General features: G+C 43.2%; 1 protein-coding gene across 4 annotated transcripts in view; it reads right to left on the reverse strand.

Moving 5' to 3' along the window:
* Positions 1–849: 849 nt before the first annotated feature.
* The window catches only part of ALDH18A1 (aldehyde dehydrogenase 18 family member A1), a 44,919-nt gene continuing 22,881 nt past the window's right edge, over positions 850–22,887 (reverse strand). For all 4 annotated transcript variants that reach the window (XM_047760632.1, XM_047760631.1, XM_047760633.1 and 1 more), the window contains exons 10-18: positions 22,119–22,192; positions 20,863–20,956; positions 17,637–17,857; positions 15,169–15,306; positions 7,848–8,043; positions 7,625–7,746; positions 5,321–5,507; positions 4,220–4,315; positions 850–1,924 (exon numbers count right to left, since the gene is read on the reverse strand). In XM_047760632.1, the coding sequence (XP_047616588.1) occupies positions 1,743–1,924; positions 4,220–4,315; positions 5,321–5,507; positions 7,625–7,746; positions 7,848–8,043; positions 15,169–15,306; positions 17,637–17,857; positions 20,863–20,956; positions 22,119–22,192 (1,310 nt within the window). In that variant the 3' untranslated portion in view covers positions 850–1,742. The remainder of the gene's footprint in view (positions 1,925–4,219; positions 4,316–5,320; positions 5,508–7,624; positions 7,747–7,847; positions 8,044–15,168; positions 15,307–17,636; positions 17,858–20,862; positions 20,957–22,118; positions 22,193–22,887) is intronic.

Here is a 22,887-nt window from a genome sequence, read left to right on the forward strand (position 1 = left end):
AGGCCTGCCTCCTCGGTGGAGTCTTCCCCAAGGGTTTGGCCTTCTTGGGTCACTTTCTATTTTCAATCCCAGGGGCACTTGTCTGTTTGGGAGCTGATCATGGTCTTTGCTGTAGTTTCAGGCAGAAATCTGCTTATTGCCTTTTCAGGCAAGCTATGCCAGAACTCCCCACTCAGAGGGCAGAGCAGGCAGGGTAACTTGGCCGACCATGTACGGGTCTGGATGAGAGGTAGAGTCTGGAGCCAGCCTGGGAACATGTTGCACACGACACCGTAATTCTTGTGTTCATAAAACATCCTCAAGAGGATAAGAAGAAACATGTAAGCAAGTGCTCATTTCTCTGGGAGGGCCCCCATGAGACAAGAAATCTTCCAATTGCAGACTGTCAGGCACCAAGAACCTTAAAAACAGGAGCTGGATGGAGGACGGATGGAGGGCTTAGAGCTGTCAATGAAGCAGGCGATCCTGAGGCAATGGGGCTGGCAGCATCACCCACAGTGAACTACGGATGCCAGGAGGGGCTACAGCCTTCCAAGTGGACAATGCGTGGATCTGGCACATGGAGAGCACGCTCGTGTCATTCACATCCACCACCTTCAGACCGTCACCGTGTTTTCAGTCCTTGAGCTCTAGGGGCTTCATCTCATGCTTTCCTTTCCTCTCTCAGTCTGAGTTCCTCCCCTGGGGGTCTGCCTGTGCTACTTCCACTGACACCTGGCCTCTCTCCAGGTGGCCTCTCTCCAGAGGCCTCTCCAATGGCCTCTCTCCCCAGTCAATTTCCAGAGAAGAGACTGTGTAAGAGCAGGGTGAGGGCCACAGTGAGGGAGAAAACTTGAACCAGAGCACAGAGGCTTTTCATAAGAACTTTATTTCTCAAAAAGGGGGGAAGAATACAAAGTATTAAAATAATCCTCTAATTTTTGTTTTTTGGGGGAAAGGAAAGGATGACAAAATAATTCGTAAAAAAATTTCAAGCACAATGGCTGTAGGTACTTCATCCTGAAACTTGCATCTCCTGTCTGCAGCTCTGGGTTCCAACTGTGTCCAGGTAATGGCAAGCCCCTGGATGCAGAGAGTTTACTTATATTTACTCCAATAAATACAAAATGTCAATCTTCCCAGTGCAAATGATTTAGTCCTTTTTGTGATTGCTTATGATGAGAATGCTAAAAAGAAGAGCTGTCTCTCTTCAAAGTTCCAAATCTTTCCTTTTTGAAGATGACTAGGAGTATGAAAGAAATGAAACATGGAAAGACTTATTAGGTGTGACTGGCTCTTGTAACTACCAAATGCCAAGGGAGACTTTACCTCATTGAGGTGATAAAAGGTAAAAAGCAACCATGATTTTCCACTGCCTTTTATGTGGGGAAATGGTACCTTTCTGTTTCTATCACTGAAGGGAATTACACTATGTGAGGCAAAGTCCCCATCCGTAGCAATTAAGCAAAGTCCCTAACTACAGCGACTGTTATCTAACTTAGAAAGAAAGAGAGAGAGGAAGAAAAAGAGAGAGAGAGAAAGGAAGGAAGGAAGGAAGGAAGAAAGAAAAGGGTAAGCTGGAATGGAGTCCTTGGCCCAGGCTGATGTTGCCACAGAGCCCAGAAGCATCAAGGTGCACGTTCCAACAGGAGACCCTTCCAGGAAGCAGGAGACAAGAAGGCCTGGTCCATCCCCTGAGGTGCAGAAGACCATTTTAACTGGGAAGACCCCTCAGAACATGTCCAGCTCTCCTCTGAATGCTTTCAGTTGGTGTTTCTCTGGGGAACAGGGAGGTTCTCGTGAAGATACTTTAAGCTTCCGTGCTCTGAGAAGTCTGAGACCACGTGGTCCTCCCCTCGCAGCAGCCACTTGGTAGTAAGCAATCCTTCAAGTCCCACTGGTCCCCGGGCGTGGATTCGGGATGTACTGATTCCCACTTCAGCTCCTGTGGAAAAGCAGGGGGATGAGGATGTGGCACTCCCCTAGCCTCTGCTTCCTGTAGCCCATCAGGCTTACATCTTCTCCTTCTCACTAGGCACCTCTCCCCTTCTCTCCTGACCCATCCCTGCCGTGCTAGCCTGATTTCCACTGTCCCCATAAATGTGTCCTCTGCTTGCTATAAATCACGGTCCTTCTTCTAAGGAAAGACAATGCATGGGCTTCTTTTTGGTACTGCATAGAAGTTCCATCTCCCTAAGTATCCTTTAAACTCGAGACAGTAAAGGACATGTTCTAGGTATTCTCCAGGATGCTCAGCATCTAGACACTCATGAGATTGGATACACAAAAGGGTACTATTCACTTCCCTCCGCCCAGCTCCAGCCTCAGACACCAGGCACCGGGGCTTTTCCTGTGTCTGGCTTCGTACAAGGTTCCCAAGCACTGTGTACAGTGGAGGCAGTTCCCTCATTCATCACAACTTACTGAACAGGCACTGAGTTAGGCCCTGGGGACAAAGTAATAAATAATTGATGCAATTCTTGTGGTCAAAAGAGCCAAGGAATAGTGCAGCAAATAATTCTGTGCAGTGACAGGGTGCAGAGAAGGGTGCTGGGAGAGAGACTGTGGGCAGGGTGGCAGCATCTTGGATACTGTGGTCAGGGGGAATTTCCCTAAGGAGGTGCCTTTGGCTAAAACCTGAACAATGAGAAAGAGTTGGGAGGGGGGAGCTGTGGTGGGGGGGAGCTGCAGGCAGAGAGGAGCAAGGGCAAGGACTTGAGAGGGGATGTGCCCGGGGAAGTGGCTGAAAAGGAGACTGTGACTATTGGCTTCAAATCCTGGTTTAAGAGGGTAGAGACCGCATGAATTTTTGGCATGTTGCCTAACCATCTCTTGCTTCAGTTTTTCCTTTTGGAAAAGGAGGAAAATATCAGAATCCATTATGTAGAACTAAGTGAGATAATGCATGTGATGCACTTAGTAGAGTGATACTGCCTGTCACTGTTATTAATGCATTTCACAGGAAGTGAACTCAACCAGAGCCTGAGTGGGTGAAGGAAAGTATGGAGGGGTCTTTGCTCCTCCCACATCTTGGACTTGCACTTGAAAGCTGGGCACCTCAGCTCTTATAAGTATGCTGCTCTTTCTTCAAGAACATGGAATATAAAGATCAGCGCAAGCGATGTGATAATTAAATCATATCCCACCTCAACAGAAATATGGAGCTAAAAATAAGAGTCCAATGACTAAGAGTAATTGAGCAAAATTCCCTTTAATAACCTTTAGCATTTCAGTGAGAACTACTTCTCTAGGCAGATCATCTATTCAAAAGTTCAGAGAAATTAAAGTGTGTTACATAGTTGAAATATTCTCAGATGTGCCATAAATGCCTTATTGGAGCTCTGTATAATGGTACCCCTGAAAACCAGAGACTGTCTGGAAAATTCTTAATACTACTGGCGGTGGAGATTACATTACTAATGATGGAAAGGGAAAGGGTGTCTTTCTGAAGCTTTCTGTTCCATATACTGATTTATTTTTATTTTATTTTTCTTTTTAGGGCAACACCCGTGGCATATGGAGGTTCCCAGGCTAGGGGTCGAATCGGAGCTGTAGCTACCAGCCTACGCCACAGCAACGCAGGATCCGAGCCGCGTCTGCAACCTACACCACAGCTCATGGCAACGCTGGATCCTTAACCCACTGAACAAGGGATCAAACCTGCATTCTCATGGATACCAGTCAGGTTCGCTAACAGCCGAGTCATGACTGGAACTCCTCCAAATACTGACTTAGAAGTCAACCTTGTGCCTCTGGGCTTACCTGTTTGTTTTTGCAGCTGACACTTCAGCCCAGCCTAGGTACCAATACCTTCTTTTGTCCTGCCCTTGGGAACCCTGGCATGCACAACTGTCAAAACCCATGAATGCAGATACACTGAGGCCTGCCACAAGTGGTGGTAATGACCTAGGCTCTGGACTTGCTCAAGTTTGGGTCTGAGTGGCAGCTGTATGACCTGGGGCAGGTTACTTCATTTCTTTGAATCTCAGTTTCCTCATTTATGAAAAAGGAAATACAAATACTTACCTTCTTGACATGTGAAATGCCTAAAACGCAGATCTTGTACCAGCTCACGGGAGGGTTACCATGCTCTCATAAGCCCACCTCCCAGTCTGTCTCCATTATCCTGAACCCGCGTGTGACTAGAAAGGCCAGGTGTCTCCTCCACCCTCACTGGGCTCCTCGGGCCACACAGTGGTTCATAAGGGACTCTTTTCTCCCCAACCGGACTCCTCCTTACCCAGTCCAAAGCGGTAGCCATCAGAGAAGCGAGTGCTGGCATTCCAGAACACACAGGCACTATCCACGTGCTGGAGGAAGAACTCTGCTGTCTTTTCTGCAGCATAAAGGGAAAAAATTGAGTTAGGATGGACAGTGGAGAACATTCCTGCTTCTAGCCACTCAACAGCCTGACCGGGGCAGGGTCCAGGTCCTTGAGGCGCTTCCCCACCTATTAAACATGCGGACTTTGAAAAATCGAAAAAAGGAAGAAAGAAAACCAGCTTCATCAGTTATATTGTTGAAGGAGCAGGTCCTGGGAAAGACTGGGTTGGAATCCAGATCTCCTTGCAGACATACATACCTTCAGTGCTGCAATGGCCTGCCTATACTATCTACTTACATGGCCTGGGCCAAATGCCTAAGTCTCAGCTACAACTCCACACCCACAGCTGGGTGACTGTAGGCAGGTCTCTGAACCTCTCTGAGCCTGGGTACAATGGGGACTGATGATAGTACCCAGCTGGGGGTAGGGTAAAATGAATGGACAGCCATAGAGCATGCATCCCAAAGCCTAAATATTAGCTGTTGTCACTAATGGTGACAGTCTGAGTTCCCAGTAAACTGCCTTAGTTCCCTGAGGGGCTATACTGGCTTCCTTTCTTATTGGGCCTCCAGTGCCTGACACCCAGGCATGTCTCTTAGTGTTCACTGTGGAGGGAAAATGTGACCACAGAGAGCTGGTTTTGCCCTAAACTAGCTGGTTCTGTACTTAACTTCCTGAGCCTTGATTTCCTCAGCTGTAAAACAGGTTTATTCCAAGAGCCTAGAAAGACTGCTGTGTAGATTAAATAGTAACATCTCTGACACAGAGGGCGCCACGTCTGAAGTGGAACTAATCACCTCTTCCCTGCCTCCTCGCATGGGGCCACTGTGACAACGCAATGAGGTAACAGGTGTAAAAGCACTCAGCAAACCAGCAAATGCTACCAATATGTTATCACCATCAGTTCACTGATACTTTGTTTTCCTGCAGGCCAAGAGGGGCTGAGAAGAGCAGAGCTGCCTTGGAAATCAAGGCAGAAGAAGCAGACCCCGTGTGCTGAAGCCTCTGCACACTGACCGTTCTCTGTGACGATGACATCTGTGTGGGAGCTGCCGTACTTGTGGATGTGGTCGATGGCCTCCTGCACGCTATCCACCACTTCTATGCACAGTTCCAGGTCCCCGTACTCAGTTCGGAGAGACTTCACTTCAGAGGGGCTGAAGGTCAGATAGGAGGCGAACTTTGGGCCTGCATGAATCTTCACCTGGAACAGAGGAAGTTTGGGGGCAACAACATAAACACAGTAGAAACAGGCAAGTGCATACTCCTCCTTCTGAGATCCAGAGCAAGACAAGCCTGAAGACAATGAGCCTGGGGCTCCTGTGCCTGCAAACTAAACCAGTTTCTGCTTCCTTTTAGAGGCAGCCCCTACCCCCCAGGATGTTCCGCTTTGGAAAATGCTGACGGCCACTTGCCAGCAATGGGCCCCCAGTAAAACTGGAGCAGGGATTTAAACAGGAAGCTCTCGAATGTGAAGAATGTGCAAGGCATTTAACAGGCTAGCGACATAAGCCCTTGACTGCTGGCATTTTACTAAAATGAACACATGACTATAAAAATCCCACTCCCTGCATGTGGGACTTAGGCACTGGATCAGGTGGAAAAAGGGAGACGTCACCAATGTACTTCTACTCCCTTCACCCTGGAAAAATCCTAGGTGTACTTTAGAGGGAAATGGTACTTGGCTGGTAACCACAGTTTATAGTTACATCTCTGACTTACACCTCTGTCTGGCCCCATCTCTAGGTTCAGCTCAGGTCCAGACTGGGGCTAATCCTGCTCCTGGCTGGAGGAACTATAGGCTCCTGAAGCTGGTCACTGAGAACCCCAGTCACAAGTATGATCCCACTTAGGCCTTGTCCTCTGAGACCTCCATAGGGTGGTGTTCATGCCTTGATTCCTTGGGACCAAGCTCTTGCCTTAGCTCAAATCAGGGCAAGTGGTGTTTGTCCTGTCCTTACTGCTCCTGAGGTTCTGTGTGGTTTCCTAGCTGGGATCTCACTTCCTCCAGGCCTGGATCCAACCATGTTGTTCAGGGGCCAGAACCCCAGCCCTCTGCAAGTTGTGCTCTGGTTTACTTCCTGCACTGTAAGGTGCTGCATGAGTACACATACTGGCTCACTGTGACTCGAGGAATTTCAAGGCAATCCTTAGCACGAATGAAGATATCGTGGGTTTGTCTGAATCAGGACTGGGGGTTTTACTCCTGGATAAAGGAGAGCTTTTCTCCTGTCTTACTGAGTCCAGTCCAGCCTGGCACTTGGCATATACACAAGTGCTCAAATAGGCCATTTGTGTCAAGTCAGGCCCCAAATGTAATCTAACTCCCCTGTCATTTGTAGGGTACATTTTCATTTTCAAAACTGTCCTTTTGGGTTCTCACTGGGACCATGCCACATTTATAAACTGGCTGAATCCTTCGGTTTCCAGCAGAGGGATGAAAGGGAAGAGACACATGCTCGGGGTCAAAGCAACCAAAGCCAGCAGTCACTTTCTCTACTACTGTGCTAGTTTAGTTTACATCATTCTAAAAGAGCACCATGAAATCAGATATTAAAGCTTAAGTGCATCCTGACAGAAAATTTAAGATTGTCCATTTCTGGAGTTTCCTGGTGGTCTAGTGAGTTAAGGATCTGGTACTGTCGCTGCTGTGATGCAGGTTTGATCCCTAGCCCAGAAACTTCTGCATGTAGTAGTCATGGCCAAAAAAAAAAAGTCCATTTTTCTCTGGGGAGCATCTATTTCCTTAAAATTAGGAATTTAGGATTAACCTATTTGAAACTTACTAGCATTGGTTATTTACAACCTTAATGACATGGTATGAAAATAATCCAGAGAGAATATTATACAGATTGCTCACTCCCAAATATCACTATATTAGTCAGTACATTAATATTGGTAATTGAAGACATTTGTGGAGAGATAGATGTATAAAATTTTTGGTTTGAAAAATTTCTGCACAATCTTTTCAAATCAAATCCAAACATAAATTTTATGTTGTCTGGGTAAGGGTTGCAGGAAAGAGTCCATTCAATGGGCAGTCATGGGATCTGCCTTATCTTTGAACCCTCTTAGCACTGAACACACTTCCCTTTGGAATGAAGCTATTTGTATATGGGTCTTCTCCATCTACTAGGCTGTCAGAAACACAGGCATGTCTTAACTCATTCTGTGTACTCAGCACAGAACTTTGTACATGGCAGATGCTCAAAAACATTGCTTCTCAAATTGCCTTAAATGGTATGGCAGCTGCTCCCAGTCTAATCCCACAGGCTTCTAAATCTCGGAAGGAAAGATTCAGAAGTGAGGGACTTGCCCTACCTGTTCCACTCTCAGCATGTCAATGATCTGGTCAAACAATGGTGTTCTCAGCAGATCTCGGTGGATTAAGAGGGTCTCCAAAGCATTACAGGCGGCTGGATATTCACATTTAGAGTCTCTGACTGAAAGAGGATAAAGAATTGTTTCTATTACATGATCCAGAGTCACTGAGGTCGTGACAAATATTTTGCCTGCATAAAACAGGGGACCCCATCAAGCTCACCTAGTCTGGTGGCCTTGTCGACACTAGCCTCTGAATCCACATACATGTGGCAGATCCCTTCACTGTGCCCCATCACTGGAATGCCCTTAGCAGCTTTCTGGATGTCTCTGACCAGCTGGGAAGAGCCACGTGGGATGATGAGATCTATCATTTTGTCTAGGCGGCAAAGGTCTTCCACTTCTTCTCTGGTATTCACCTGAAGAGGCAGACAATAAAAAGATAAAGAGGTAACATCTTCTGACCATACAAAATATGGAAGCAGCAGAATCCCTTTTACTGACAAATGTCTGTACCTCTTGAGAACTAAGTCTGGTACTGTGAAAACTTATTCCAAAAACAAGACTAAGTTCTTGATCATGGGAACTTAAAAGGTATCCAACAAATGCTTATCAAACCCTATAATTAAGTGCTGTGCTCTGCACTACAAAACAAGCAGGACAGAGCTCACGTCTAGTAGGGAAGACAAGACTAGGACAGGACTAGTCATTTTTAAAATGCCAGAAGAGGTACAAAGTGCTATCTCTGGAAGGTCAAGGAGGAACAGAGCATGCCAGGCTATGAGGATTACAAAAGGAAGTGGCTGCCCCATTGGCTCTCCAGTGACAACCTTAATGACATGTCAGGTCTTGCTAGGGAGTCATGGTTCTCCACGACTTTGCTGGCCAGATTGACTAAAGTGCTTGTGTTAGGACAGTGAGATTATGGGCACTTTTTTTCTTCCTCTTGATATTTATTTAATATTCCCTCATACTGTCATATTACTAATAATAGAAATACAAATATATGTATAAGAAGGTTCATGGCAACTTTAATCTGCATAGCTCCAAAGTGGAATAAACCCAAATGTCCATCAAGAGAAGAAAGGATAAGCGGTCGTACATGCATGTAAATGGAAAACCACATGGCAATAGAAAACAGAATACTGCTAGATGCAACATTATGAATGAATCCTATGGACATAACGAAACAGAAGAAATACAGCATGATGGAGTACGTTTTGTATGAATTCATTTATGTGAAGTTCAAGAGCAGGCAAAAGAAATAATGTGAAAGAAGTAAAAAAAAATGGTTACTGATATTCAGAGACAAGATGGTAGAGTAGGACTTGAGCTCACCTCTCACGAAAATACCAAAATTACAACTAACTGCTGAACAACCATCAACAAAAGAGACTAGAAGCTACCAGAAAAGTTATCTTACACCCAGGGACATAAAAGAAGCCACAGTGAGATGGTAGGAGGAGTGCTTTCATAATATAAGCAATCCCATAACAGCCAGGTAGGCAACCTACAGACCAGAAAACAACTATATCATGGAGGCTTTCCCACAGGAGTGAGAGTTCCAAAACCCACAACAGGTTCCCCAGCATGGGGGTCTAGCATTGGAGGAAGAGCCCCTGGAGCATGTGGTATTCAGGACCAGTGGGGCTTGAGCACAGTAACTCCAGAGAACTGGGGCAGAGACTCCAGTCTTGGAGGGCGCACACAGGATTTCACGTTCACTGGGTCTCAGGGCAAAGCAGGGACTCCATGAGAATGTGGGTCAGATGGTTGGGTCTTGGAGGTTCTCCTGGAAAAGCAGGAGTTAACTGTAGTTCACTATGGGGGCAGGACATTGGAGGCAGAGGTCCCAGGGAATAATCATCCCTGTAAGCACCCCAGAGGCTGCCATTTTGGAAAAATCAGGTCCCGCCCACCAGGGCTGAGGAGCCCCAGGCTAAACAAACAGGGTGGGAACACAGCCCCACCCATCAGCAAACAGGCTGCCTAAAGTCCTCCAAGGCACAGAGCTGCCTCTAATCACATGCAGAGACAAAGCCCCACCCAACATATGGACTAGACTCAGCCTCACCTACCAGTGGACAGGCACCAGTTCCTCCCATCAGGAAGCCTGCCACGAGTCCCTATATCAACTTCAACCACAAGGGGGCAGACACCAGAAGCAAGAGAGGCTACAATCCTGTAGGCTGCAAAAAGGAGTCCATGCAGAAAGCTAAATAAAATGAAACAGCAGATATGAGCCAGATGAAGGAACAAGGGAAAAAACCCCAGAACAACAGCTAAGTGAAATGGGAAATAAGCAACCTACATGAAAAAGACTTTAGAGTAATGACAGTAAGGAAGATCTAAGATCTTGAAGAAAACTGGAGGGCAAGATCAATAAATTAAAACAAACATTTAACAAAGAAACAGAAGATTTAGGGAATTAACAAGGAGGGATGAACAACACAATAACTGAAATGAGAAACTCACTAGGAGGAACCAATAGCAGAATACAGAGGCTGAAGAATGAATAACTGAGGTTGAAGACAGACTGGTGGAAATCACTGACATGGAATAGAATAAAGAAAGAGGGATGAAAAGAAATGAGGACAGTCTAAGAGAACTCTGGGAAACATTAAACACACCAACTTTTGCATTATAAGGGTGCCAGAAGGAGTAAAGAGCAAGGGCCAGAGAAAATATTTGAAGAGATAATAGCCGAAAACTTCCCTGACATGGGAAAGGAATCACTTACTCAAATCCAGAAAGCACAATGAATACCATATAGAATAAATCCAAGGAGGAATACCACAAGACACTTATTAATCAAACTGACCAAAACTAAAGACAAAGAAAATACTGAAAGCAGCTAGGTAAATGCAGTAGCACACAAGGAAACCCTGACAAGGTTATCAGCCTATTTTCCAGCAGAAACTCTGCAGCCCAGAAGAGAGTGGGACAATACATTTAAAACGGTGAAACAAAAAACCTACAAACAAGAATACCTTACCCAGCAAGGCTCTCATTCAGATTTGAAGGAGAAATCAAAAACTTTACAGACAAGCAAAAGTGAGAATTCAGCATGACCAAACCAGCTTTACAAGAAACACTAAAGGAACTTCTCTAGGCAAAAAAGAAAAGGCCACAACTAGAAAGATTACAAATAAGAAGGCTCACCAGTAAAGGCAAACATATAGTAAAGGTAGGAAATCATCCACACACAAATATAATATCAAAACCAGCTACTGTGAGAAAAGGAGGGTATAAATGCAGGATACTGGAGATAAGCATTTGTAATTAAAAGACCAGCAATTTAAAACAATCGTGTACAAATATACAGACTCCAGTATTAAAACCTCATGATAACCACAAACCAAAAATCTACAATAGCTACAACACAAGTAAGAAAAAGCAATCCAGAGTTCCTGTCATGGCAGAGTGGAAACAAATCTGACTAGGAACCATGAGGTTGAGGGTTCAATCCCTGGCCTCGCTCAGTGGGTTAAGGATCTGGTGTTGCCTTGAGCTGTGGGTCACAGACATGGCTTGGATCCTGTGTTGCTATGGCTGTGGCATAGGCTGGCAGCTGTAGCTCTGATTTGATCCCTAGCCTGGGAACCTCCATATGCTGCGGGTACAGCCCTAAAAAGCAAATAAATAAATAATATGAATAAATAAAAATTAAAAAGTTGCAATTCTCACTTAAAAAATGAAAAAAAAGAAAAAAAATAGATTAAAAAAAAGAAAGAAAAAGCAATCCAAACACAACTCTAAAGATAATCATCAAACCACAAGAGAAGAGAACAAAGAAGAAGGGAAGGAAAAACACCAACAAGAAGAAATCCAAAACAATTAACAAATGGTAATAAAAGGAGAAATCGACAATAACACAATTATAGTGGGGGCTTTAACAGCCCAGTTACAGCAATTGACAGATCATCCAGACAGAAAATCAACAAAGAAACACTCCTGAAATGATGCATTAGACCAGATGAACTTAATACATGTTTACAGAACATTCCATCTGAAAGCAGCAGAATACACATTCTTCTCAAGCACACATGGAGCATTCTCTAGGATATATCACATTCAGGGACACAAGTCAAGCCTCCATCAAAATCTAACAATCATTTATGATAAAAACCCTACAGAAAGTGGGCATAGAGGGAACCTATCTCAACCTAATAAAAGCTATATATGACAAACCTACAGCTAACATCATTCTCAATGGTGAAGAGCTGAAGGCATTTCCACTAAGATCAGGAACAAGACAAGGATGTCCACTCTGATCACTTATTCAGCAGTTTTGGAAATCCAAACCATGCCAATCAGAGAGGAAAAATAAGGAAAAGGAATCTAAATTGGAAAAGAAGAAGTAAAACTGTTGCTGTTTGTAGATGACAAGACACTATACATAGAAAATCCTAAAGATGTTTTCAGAAAACTATTAGAGCACATCAGTGAATCTGGTAAAGTTGCAGGGTACAAAACTAATACACAGAAATCTTTTGCATTCCTATACACTAACAATGAAAGATCCAAAAGAAATTAAGGAAGTAATCCCATTTACCATTGCATAAAAAAAAAAAAATACCTAGGAATAAACCTACGTAGAGACAAAAGACCTATATTCTGAGAATTATAAGATGCTGATGAAAGAAATCAAAGATGATACAAATATATTGAAAGATATACCATGCTTTGGGACTGGAAGAATCAATTTTGTCAAAATGACTATACTACCCAAGAAAATCTACAGATTCAACACAATTCCTATCAAATTACCAATGGTGTTTTTCACAGAACTAAAATTTCTATGGAAACACAAAAGACCTTGAATAGCCAAAGCAATCCTGAGAAAGAAAAATGGAGCTGGAGGCTCCCTGACTTCAGACTATACTACAAAGCTACAGTCATCAAAACTGTGATATTAGCACAAAAACAGAAACATAGATCAATGGAACAGGATAGAAAGTGCAGAAATAAACACACACCTATGGTCAACTAATCTATGACAAAGGAGGCAAAAACATACAATGGGAAAAAGACAGTCTCTTCAATAAGTGCTGGGAAAACTGGACAGCTACATGTGCATAACACTCTCTAATACCATACACAAAAGTAAACTTAAAATGGATTAAGGACCTAAATGTAAGACTAGATACTACAGGACTCTTGGAGGGAAACATAGGTAGGACACTAATATAAATCACAGTAGTATCTTTTCAGATCCTCCTCCTAGAATAATGAAAATAAAAACAAAAATTAAAAAATGGGACCTAGGAGTTCCCATCGTGGTGCAGTGGAAACGAATCTAAGAACTATGAAGTTGCAGGTTCAATCCCCAGCCTCACTCAGTGTGTTAAAGATCCCGAGTTGCTGTGAACTGAGGTGTAGGTCGCAGACTAGGCTTGGATCCCACGTTGCTGTGGTTGTGGTATAGGCCGGCAGCTGTAGCTCCGATTAGACCCCTAGCCTGGAAACCTCCATATGCCGCAGGTGTGGCCCTCAAAAGACAAAAAGACCAAAAAAAAAAGGGACCTAATTACACTTAAAAGTTTCTGCACAGCAAAGGAAACTATAAACAAAATAAAAAGACAACCCACAGAATGGGAGAAAATATTTGCAAACCAAGTGACTGATGGGATTAATTTCCAAAATATACAAACAACTCATACAGCTCAGTATCAAAAAAACAAACAACCCAATCAAAAAATGGGCAGAAGATCTAAATAGACATTTCTCTAAAGAAGACATATAGATGGCCAAAAAACACATGAAAAGATGTTCAATATTGTTAATTATTAGAGAAACACAAATCAAAACGACTATGAGGTACCACCTTACACCAGCCAGAATGGCCATCATCAAAATGTCTACAAGCAATACATGCCAGAGAGGGTACAGAGAAAAGGGAACCTTACTACACTGTTGCTGGGAATATGAATCAGTACATCCACTATGGAAAACAGTACGGAGGTTCTTCAGAAAACTTAAAATAGAACTACCACATGATCTAGCAATCCCAGTCCTGGGCATCTATCTGGAGAAAACCATAATTTTAAAAGATACATGCTCCCCAATGTTCACTACAGCACTATTTATAAAAGCCAAGACATGGAAGCAAGCTAAATGTCCATCCACAGAGGAATGGATAAAGAAAATGTGGTACACATACAAAATGGAATATTACTCGGTTATCAAAGGAGTCAGGTGGGGGGGAAGGAGGGACTGAGGGTTTGGGACTGGCATATGCACACTGAAGTATATGAAATGACTGGCCAATGGAGACCTGCTGTATAGCACAGGGAACTCTATTCAATATTCTATGATAATCTATATAGGAAAAAGAATCTGAAGAAGAGTAGATGTGTGTATATGTATAAGTGAATCACTTTGTTGTATAGCAGAAATTATTACATTGTTAATTATACTTCAACAAAACTTTAAAAAATGAAAAAAAGTGGTTATCTGGTGGTGGGGGTGGGGTATACTAATCGAAAAAGGCACAAGGGAGCCTTCAGGGTGTTGGCAATGTTCCATATCTTGACGTGGTGGTTACATGCGTATGTGTGTATATATATGGACAAAATCATAGCGTTGTTCACATAAGATTAGGATACTTTACTGTATGTATGTTATCAATATAATGGAGAAAAAGTAGGAAACCTGTCAATTTAAACCAAGATTTGTCATAGTTGGGGATTGAACCCCTTAAAGTCTATGCTCTTTCTACCCACTACATTGCTATGAGAATAACCCAGTCTCATCAGGAATCCCGTAACAGGATTCCTACTAGCAACCAACAGAATCCTGGAATGTTGCTGCAAGTGGGCCTCAAGGAAAAAAAGAGAAGGATCCGGAGTCAGTCTAGCTCCAAACCTAAATTCTACCACAGACTGTGTGATTTTGGATGACTTATTTTTCCTCCATTTACAAAATGGACCTAATAGTTAATGGTATTTTTTCATACAGCTGTTATAAGGACTAAATGAGATAGTGGATGAAAGTACCTTGCCCGTAGTAGGCGCTCAATAAAACTATCTAATTACCTTGCCCATAGTAGGTGCTCAATAAAACTATCTAATATCTCCACTGGAAGATATTAGAAGAGATTGACACAATGGTTAAACAATCACCATAATCATAACAGTGATAACAGCATGACCTCATACTTGCAAGCTGCATGATAGTTTACGACAAACCTTCAGAAAATGTACTTTTTCTGACTTGGCCTAAATCACTGCCAGTAAGTAGAACCCAGGCTTCACACTGCTACCTGTGACCTAAAGAATAAAGGGCTAAAAGTTGTTGTTGTAAGTAAATGATGCCAGGACACAGCTGTATGAGAGAGGACTTCCTGAGCCACTCAAGGTCCATCTGGGCCAAGGCAGCCCTTGGAGTTTCCAAAGTCAGCAGGCACACAGGACCTGCTGCTGCTCCAATCCATCCTGTCTGTACAAGCAGCCTGACCTTATGTGGCATTCACTTTGCTTCAAACACCCAAAGGCCTGACCTGGTTCCTCTGGGCCTAACTTGGCTCATTCCCAGGGACCTACCAGCTGTACAGCCTCCTTGACTCCATGGATGGAGAGGGCCTCCTGTGTCAGGAGGTGAAGAATCCGGTTGCTGTGTGAAGCCTCCTTCCCTCCTTTGAGTAACAAGCCATTACCACTTGCAATAGCCAAGGCTGCCACCTACAGATCAAAGAAAAGAGCAGTGAACCAAAACAAAAAGCAGTTAAGAGTAATGGTAACATTAGCACTCACTAAGCTCATTCTCTGTGCCAAGCACTGTGTTAATCACTTTGTAAGGCCTCCTATATTTAATCTTCACAATATTGCAGCAAATTAAGTACCTATTTTATCCCTTGCTTTATGGTTTTTTGTTTTCTTTTGTTTTGTTTTTTGCTTTTTAGGGCTGCACCCAAGGCATATGGAGCTTCCCAGACTAAGGGTCAAATTGGAGCTGTAGCTGCTGGTGTACACAACAGCCACAGAAACATGGGATCCGAGCTGCATCTGCGACCTACAACCACAGCTCACAGCAACGCTGGATCCTTAACCCATTGAGACAGGCCAAGGATCGAACCCACAACCTTATGGATCCTAGTCAGGTTCGTTAACCACTGAGCCACGAAGGGAACTCCTCCCTTGCTTTATGAATAAGGACAATGATGCCCAGAGAAATTGGTGATTCCCCTGAATCACACAGCTTATAAATGGAAGGGCTGCGATCCTTAACTTCAGAGCCAAAGCACCAGATCTTAGGAACTATACTGTACAGCTTCCTTAGCACCATTACAGAGTAACCTGAGTTAAGTGGCTAGGGTCACATGGGTCCTTCACTCCTTTGGCCATAGTGGCCCCCTGACTCAGGCTGAGGCTGGACAGGATCTCTGGCCACATCCTACCCTGGCCCTGTCACTGTTTTAGAGCTCCAATGCCTAGTGTGAAACCTGGAAGGACCAGAGCTGCCAGCCCCTGGACAGCTGTGGCAGAAACCGCTGGGAAGAAGCACAAGCCTGTCTTGGGAGGAAGGAGCAGATCACCCAGGAGGAGGGTTAGTTGCCCTCTTACAGCAAAGAGATCATGACACTGGCCTGATCATCCAAGGCCTGAAGATGAACTTTCTAAATGCTCTTGGGATGAACAAAAATCTTTTTGTAACACAGCCAAAGAAACTTTTTACTAAAAAAACTTGCTTGAAAATGTTAATCTCCAGATTAATAGTTCTCAATCCTTTGTTTCTGTTGCTCATGAGCCCCTTGCAAAAATTATGTAAATGTTTCCCAGATAAATGCACAAACACACAGCATTCTGCACATAACTTTTAGGATTCATGGATTCTGTGATGCCATCCAAGGTTAAGATCCCAGGTGAGAAACTTCAGCTGTAATGGCCTAAAAAAGAAACTTTTTTCCTTGTGAACTATTTGCTAGTATGGATGAAAGGTAGCAGAGAAATTTCACGGACACAGCCTGAAGAGAGACTCAGGAGCCACTTCTACCAGATGAGAGGAGTTGTACAGTATCTCTGAGGCTTCTCTGAGACAAATATGTGGCCAGAAGGAGGCAGTGTGACAGCACCATCCAGGGGCTGAGGACAGACCCCAATAGTATGGGAGTCCCTTGGTGGACAAGCTGGTCTTAGGTCATGTCAGGCAGTAGCCTCCACGAAGCATATGAAACTCCCATGGTCACCCATGCCCTAAAGAGGTACTGGTTTTCAGTTTGTTTTAAAACAGGGAATCTCTCTTTGAGACTTTGGGGCTAGTGCAAAGAAAGAGCTGCTATCATCCTAATGGACAGTCCAGCAGAGAACCGGTTCCAGATTCCCAGAAGAGAGTTTAGGGCAATGAGCGAGGTAACCTCTAACGGCACCTTATATTTCAGAGCAGGGCTGCCTGGCAAGCCATTTACCACATGGTTTCTTCACATTAGCCTGCGATTTGTTAGATTCCTTAAAGGGAGTTGCACACTAGTTTCCATCAATTAATAAAAGTTCTTTTTCCTAAGAGATGTACCTACAAGAAGCCATCTGTGACACTGATAATAAATGTGTCTTTTTCACATGGATGAAGCCAGCTGTTAGATGAATGAGCCTATAGTAGGCAAGCGGGGACCCGGTGGCCAGGGAACAAAGTGCTCCAGCGAGCGAGGACATACGGAAATGTGCTCCTGCATCATGACACAGGAGGTTCATCTGGGCTCAAGGCCCAGCCCCATCCTTATATGTCACAGGAATATTAACTTCAGTAAGCCTCAGTTTCTTCAACTGTAAAATGGACACATGAATTACCTACTTTAGAATTATTGGAAGAATAAAAAACATAAAATGCCTTGAGAGCAACCTGAGAATAAAGTCTCAAAAATTGTATCTGGGGAGGAAAGGGAGGGAAGGAGGCAGGGAGAGAGGATGGAATGGGAAAGAAGAAAGAAAGATATCTTTGGGTGGTTTACCTCGAGTCCTGAAAAGATGCACTTCCTCCAATTCCCTCAGCCCAATGGCAGGAGTTAGCCACATACCTGAGGTAGGCAGTCAGGGCGAGACTCAAAGATGACCAGTAAAACTCCAATTGGGACAGTCACTTGCTCTAGTTCCAAGTTTTTGGCAATTCGGGTCCGGCGCAAAACCCGCCCCACGCTGTCCTGTGAGGAGGCTGCAATCTGCCGCAGACCGATGGCCAGGCTGTTCAGTTTAGACGTGGATAGGCTCAAACGTTTCAGCAGAGGAGCTGCAAGTCTTCCTGAAGAGGCAGGAAGGATACATGATGAAGCAGGAAATCTGGGCAGGCTACGGCTGTTTTATTGAACATGCGGCACAGTGTCAGGAACAGACATGGAACTTAGGGAATCTTGGGGAGACAATAATCCATTTATATCGCCTTTCTGAGAAAGGGCAGTTTGGCAGCAGACATCATCATGTGAAGGTGTGGACACCCACACCCTTTATGCCAGTAATTTCAGTTTCAGAAACTTATCATTTGCATGAGCAAACTTACATGTGGTGGATACTCAGCATGGCATTTTTATAAAAGTGGGAAACTGCATTCTACCTATAGATTCAGACAATGGGCAACAATGTAGTTATTATAAATAAATATCTATATTTACCAATATGAAAAGCGGTCCAGGATATAGTTTGTGAACAAGGCGAAACTACAAAAGTAGGTATGCCATGATCCCATCTCACACTGTGAATACATGAGCACAGGGAGATGCCAGAAAACATCAGAAACAGTGATGATCTCTGCCTACCTTTCTGAGTTATTTTAACTTTTTATAATGAATTACTTTTATAATTGGAAGCAATAAAGATGTTTTCTTTTTAAATAAAAACAGAATTATGGCAAGTTTACATATAGAATTTTTCTTAAAATTTAACTGTGTATGCATGGTATGATTATCTCTCTACACACGCACACACTCATATATACACCTGTACAGGTATATACACTCAGGAAAATCATTTGGAATCACACATCACAAATCATAACTAAGGTTCATGTTGAATGAGACTATGAAAAATTTCCCCTTCTTTTTTATAGTCATAACCACGATGATAAAATAATAAAAAGATTTCTACTTTGGAGGGGAGGAACCAATCCTATATTAGGAAAAATATACACAATCATTTTCTCAACAAATTATATCAGGAGTTCCTGTTGTGGCACAGTGGAAACAAATCCAACTAGGAACCATGAGGTTTCAGGTTAGATCCCTGTCCTCGCTCAGTGGGTTAAGGATCCAGCGATGCTATAAGTTATGGTGTAGGTTGTAGATGCAGTTTGTATTTGGCATTGCTGTGGCTGTGGTGTAGGCTGGCCCCTGTAGCTCTAACTAGATCCCTAGCCTGGGAACCTCTGTATGCCATGGGTGCAGCCCTAAAAAGACAAAAGATCAAAAAAAAAAATATATATATACACATATATATATACACACAGATATAGATACATATCAATTTAATTGATTTTCTCCACTTTTCCCCATGTGCTAAAAATAAAATTTTAATTATAGTGCATGTTTAATGTTATACTCTGGTTTTTCACCTCCTAATGCATGCACATCTTTCATGTTGCAAAAATTATTTTAAGTACTATTAAATATTCCATTGAGTTGATAAAGTTTAATGAACATGACCGCACTTATGTTAATCAGACACTCAGGTTGTTTCTAGTTTTCAATAGGATAATCCTGCTCTAAGAATCTTTACATACAGAGCTGTTTTCTCCTCTTGCAATCTTTTCTTGGGATAGATTTCCTGAAATGGGCTCATGGAATCAAAGGCAACTACCATGCTCATGTATACTCAAGACTTTGTTCTAGAGCCATGTGTGTCCTCATGGATTCCCAGAGAGAGGTAACTGGGATCAGAGGTCAGAGTTCTGGCAACAACTAGGTGTGTGACCTTAAGCAACAGCTTTAACACCTGTGGGTCTTAATTCTTTTACTTTAATGAACTGGAAAAGATGTCAATAAAGATTTCTTCCATTTCTGAAAATTTATTTTGTGGCTCTTCAGTTCTGCGAAAATTCAAAAGATCAAATGCAAAGTCTAAAGGAAGTTCCAAGGCAATGTCTCAAAAATGTTTTCAGGAAAGAAAACGACGTTGATAAGCCATAGAAGGTTTCTTTAAAGGGAAAACCACTAATCTAGATGTTTAATTTGGGGCACATTTATTTAAGAAAAAAGGAAATGTAAAAAATCCCCATAAAATCAACCCCTATTATTTTAGGGTGGAAAAGACAGAGAACTAAGAAAAAGGAGAGAAAGCACGAGGGCCCACCTGATTCCCTTGGTACTTAGTTGTTTGCAATGTGAGCTGGGCCATCTCACTGACTCTAGCTCAAGGGCATTTCTGGAGGGCAGACTACATACTGCTTAAGGAACTAGAAGATAAACTATCTTTCATTACAGGATGCAAAACTATCTCTGCAACTATTTTATATGCACTGTCCAGGCTGTATGGTTTTAGGCACATAACAATTTCTCGGTGCTTCAGTTTTTTCCCTCTAAAAAATAGAGATAATAAAATGGTAGCTACCACATAGGTACCATGCTGTAAAGATAAAATGAGATCTTGCCTGTTAATCCCTTAACACAATGCCCAGCAACACTGAAGGCCTCAGTAAATGTTAGCTGCTATCAGCTGCACATCTGAAATAGTGAAGTCCTCAATCTTTATTTTTTGTCTTGAAATTAACACAGTAGCCAGAGATTGTGACCTAGAGGGAACGGAAAAAGCCCCTCTGGGCTTGTACTAGAATATCTGGGAAAGGGGTGGAGGCAGTATGTATAGTTTAAAAAATCCCAAAGAATACCAGCTACCAACCTTCAATAAAAATGATGCATAATATATAATTTCTTCTATAACAATCCTGACTTCAGGCAGATAATGATAGAAGAATTACTAGTAAGAGGAGTTCCCGTCGTGGCTCAGTGGTTAACAAACCCGACTAGCATCCATGAGGACGCAGGTTTGATCCCTGGCCTCGCTCAGTGGGTTAAGGATCCGGTGTTACCAAGAGCTGTGGTGTAGGTTGCAGACTCAGCTTGGATCCCATGTTGCTATGGCTGTAGCATAGGCTGGTGGCTATAGCCCCAATTCAACCCCTAGCCTGGGAACCTCCATATGCCTCAGGTGTGGCCCTAAAAAGACCAAAAAAAAAAAAAAAAAGTATTACTGGTACAACACAGAACAAAAACCAAAACAAACTCCTCCACAACACTGACTAAACTGCCTGGTCTTTACCCTCTGCCTCCTCCATGTCCTTTTTGTTGGCTAACAGGATCTCATCTCGCTGGTCCGTCAACAAATCAGCCAGATGATAGATAATCTCTGCTCTCTAGGAAAAAAAGGGAAAACGTTAAAACAAATAAGCAAACATGTTAACCCATGACAAGTGCGCACCACTTTTAAACCTACTCTTTTGAGTGGGCCATGCCTTGCTCCTAAATCCAAGGTCACCAATGACTGCAATCCCTTTACTTCATTCATTCATTTCCCACCAGTGCTCCTCTCATTTTTCCTTCCTCTTTCACTACTATCTCCCCTGTTTCTCCTTACTTCACTTCCTCTATTACCACTCTTGATGCTGATGATTAGTAAATCTTAATCTTGTAGCAGGGAGAGGGCATGATGAATTAGTCAATTTGCCCATGAGACAGGGGCCAGCACTTTGAATCAGTATACTATACACATCTCCACCTATTTAATAGCACTAGCCATATAGCTGATTTCTCAGGTAAGTTTCTGTATCTAGCTTTTCTTTTTTGGCCAGTATACATTAAATGAATTCAGTCAAAGGGGAAAAACCCTGTCCTGGATGGTGGAGGATACCCCAACCCGTACCCATCTAGATTAGGAAATGTGGCAAATTAGAGTAGTAATTACTGAAGGAGTAAAAGAAGTGATTTAAGAGAAAGAGAAGCTAGGTCCTCCTGGCTTCTCCTTCTCTACTTGTAGTTATTTTAAATTCACTCTTTTCTTCTCAGGCCAAAGTACTCCCCAGAAGAAATTTATATACATCACTTTCAAATCCAGCCCTAACACCATGACCCTTAGGAAGCAGCCCCCTGCTTCCCCTCAACCTCTTCGAATTCACTGTGTCTGCCACTTCAACTGACCGATTCACTGTGATCAGGGCAGGGCTATGACTACAGCTGATAGGTAAGCTAGGTGACTTGGACAGCTTCGGGTAAGTAACTTCCCTACACTTCTACGCCCACTATGTGGCAGGATCAGGGAGCCTCTTTGGTTTCATGATTTTCATGTTGCTTTCTATCAACATCATAGGGATGCAAAGCTACCTTAGGCCTCAGCTTATAAAAGACAAAAGGGAAAGTGAAATTTAGAACAAGAAAAAAGGCAGAGCAAATATGAATCAGGCTTGTAACTCGGATCTAACTCTGTGGGATCTGAGGAATAAATGGGGAAACAGCAGGCTTAACTGAGCATTAAACCTCACAGTCTGACTCACTCTGAAAACTATGACCTAGGGTTATTACCTGCTCAGGTTCCAAGGTGGCCAACATCCTTCCTCCTGATCGAGCCATTTCCCCTTGTTGCTCCACGGTAGGGCCTGCAAGAACATTTGTCAACATCAGCTTAAGGTCAGCTTACGCCCTCTCACTATCCGCTCGTGCACGGGCTCCTTGCAGGTACAGAGCACAAGCGCAGGGTCTTGGTGTGCCTGTTTCACATCCAGAGATCACTCTGAACAATAGAATGGCAGAACAGCATACCAATTAACTCAGACAAAAAAACAAGAACCTGCCTGCATCTTCGGGGCGGACAATATGTTTTCTAGAGTTCTTGGCTTATACTTCCTAATGTGTTTGCATTTCCTGTTTCTTTCTTCTGCTTTTTAGGGCTGCACCCTCGGCATATGGAGGTTCCCAGGCTATGGGTCAAATCAGAGCTGTAGCTGCCGGACTATGCCACAGCAATGTGGATCCAAGCTGTGTCTGCAACCTAAGCCATGGCTCACGGCAACACAGGATCCTCAACCCACTGAGCAAGGACACGGATCGAACCCGTGTCCTCATGGATACTAGTCAGGTTCTTAACCCACTGAGCCACAACAGGAACTCCTAATGCGTTTGCATTTCTGAATGTAGATTATAAAGCAATTCTGTCTTTGTACACACTTGGGAGAGCAAATACCATATCTTATGCATCTTTGCATCTGTAAGTGTTCATTAGTACCTGGCATCCAGCATGGGCCTAGCAAACATTTCTTGAGAAAAATGGATGTTTATACTTTAACTTACTGAT

The sequence above is a fragment of the Phacochoerus africanus genome, chromosome 15 (assembly GCF_016906955.1).
Source record: "Phacochoerus africanus isolate WHEZ1 chromosome 15, ROS_Pafr_v1, whole genome shotgun sequence".
Taxonomy (NCBI): domain Eukaryota; kingdom Metazoa; phylum Chordata; class Mammalia; order Artiodactyla; family Suidae; genus Phacochoerus; species Phacochoerus africanus.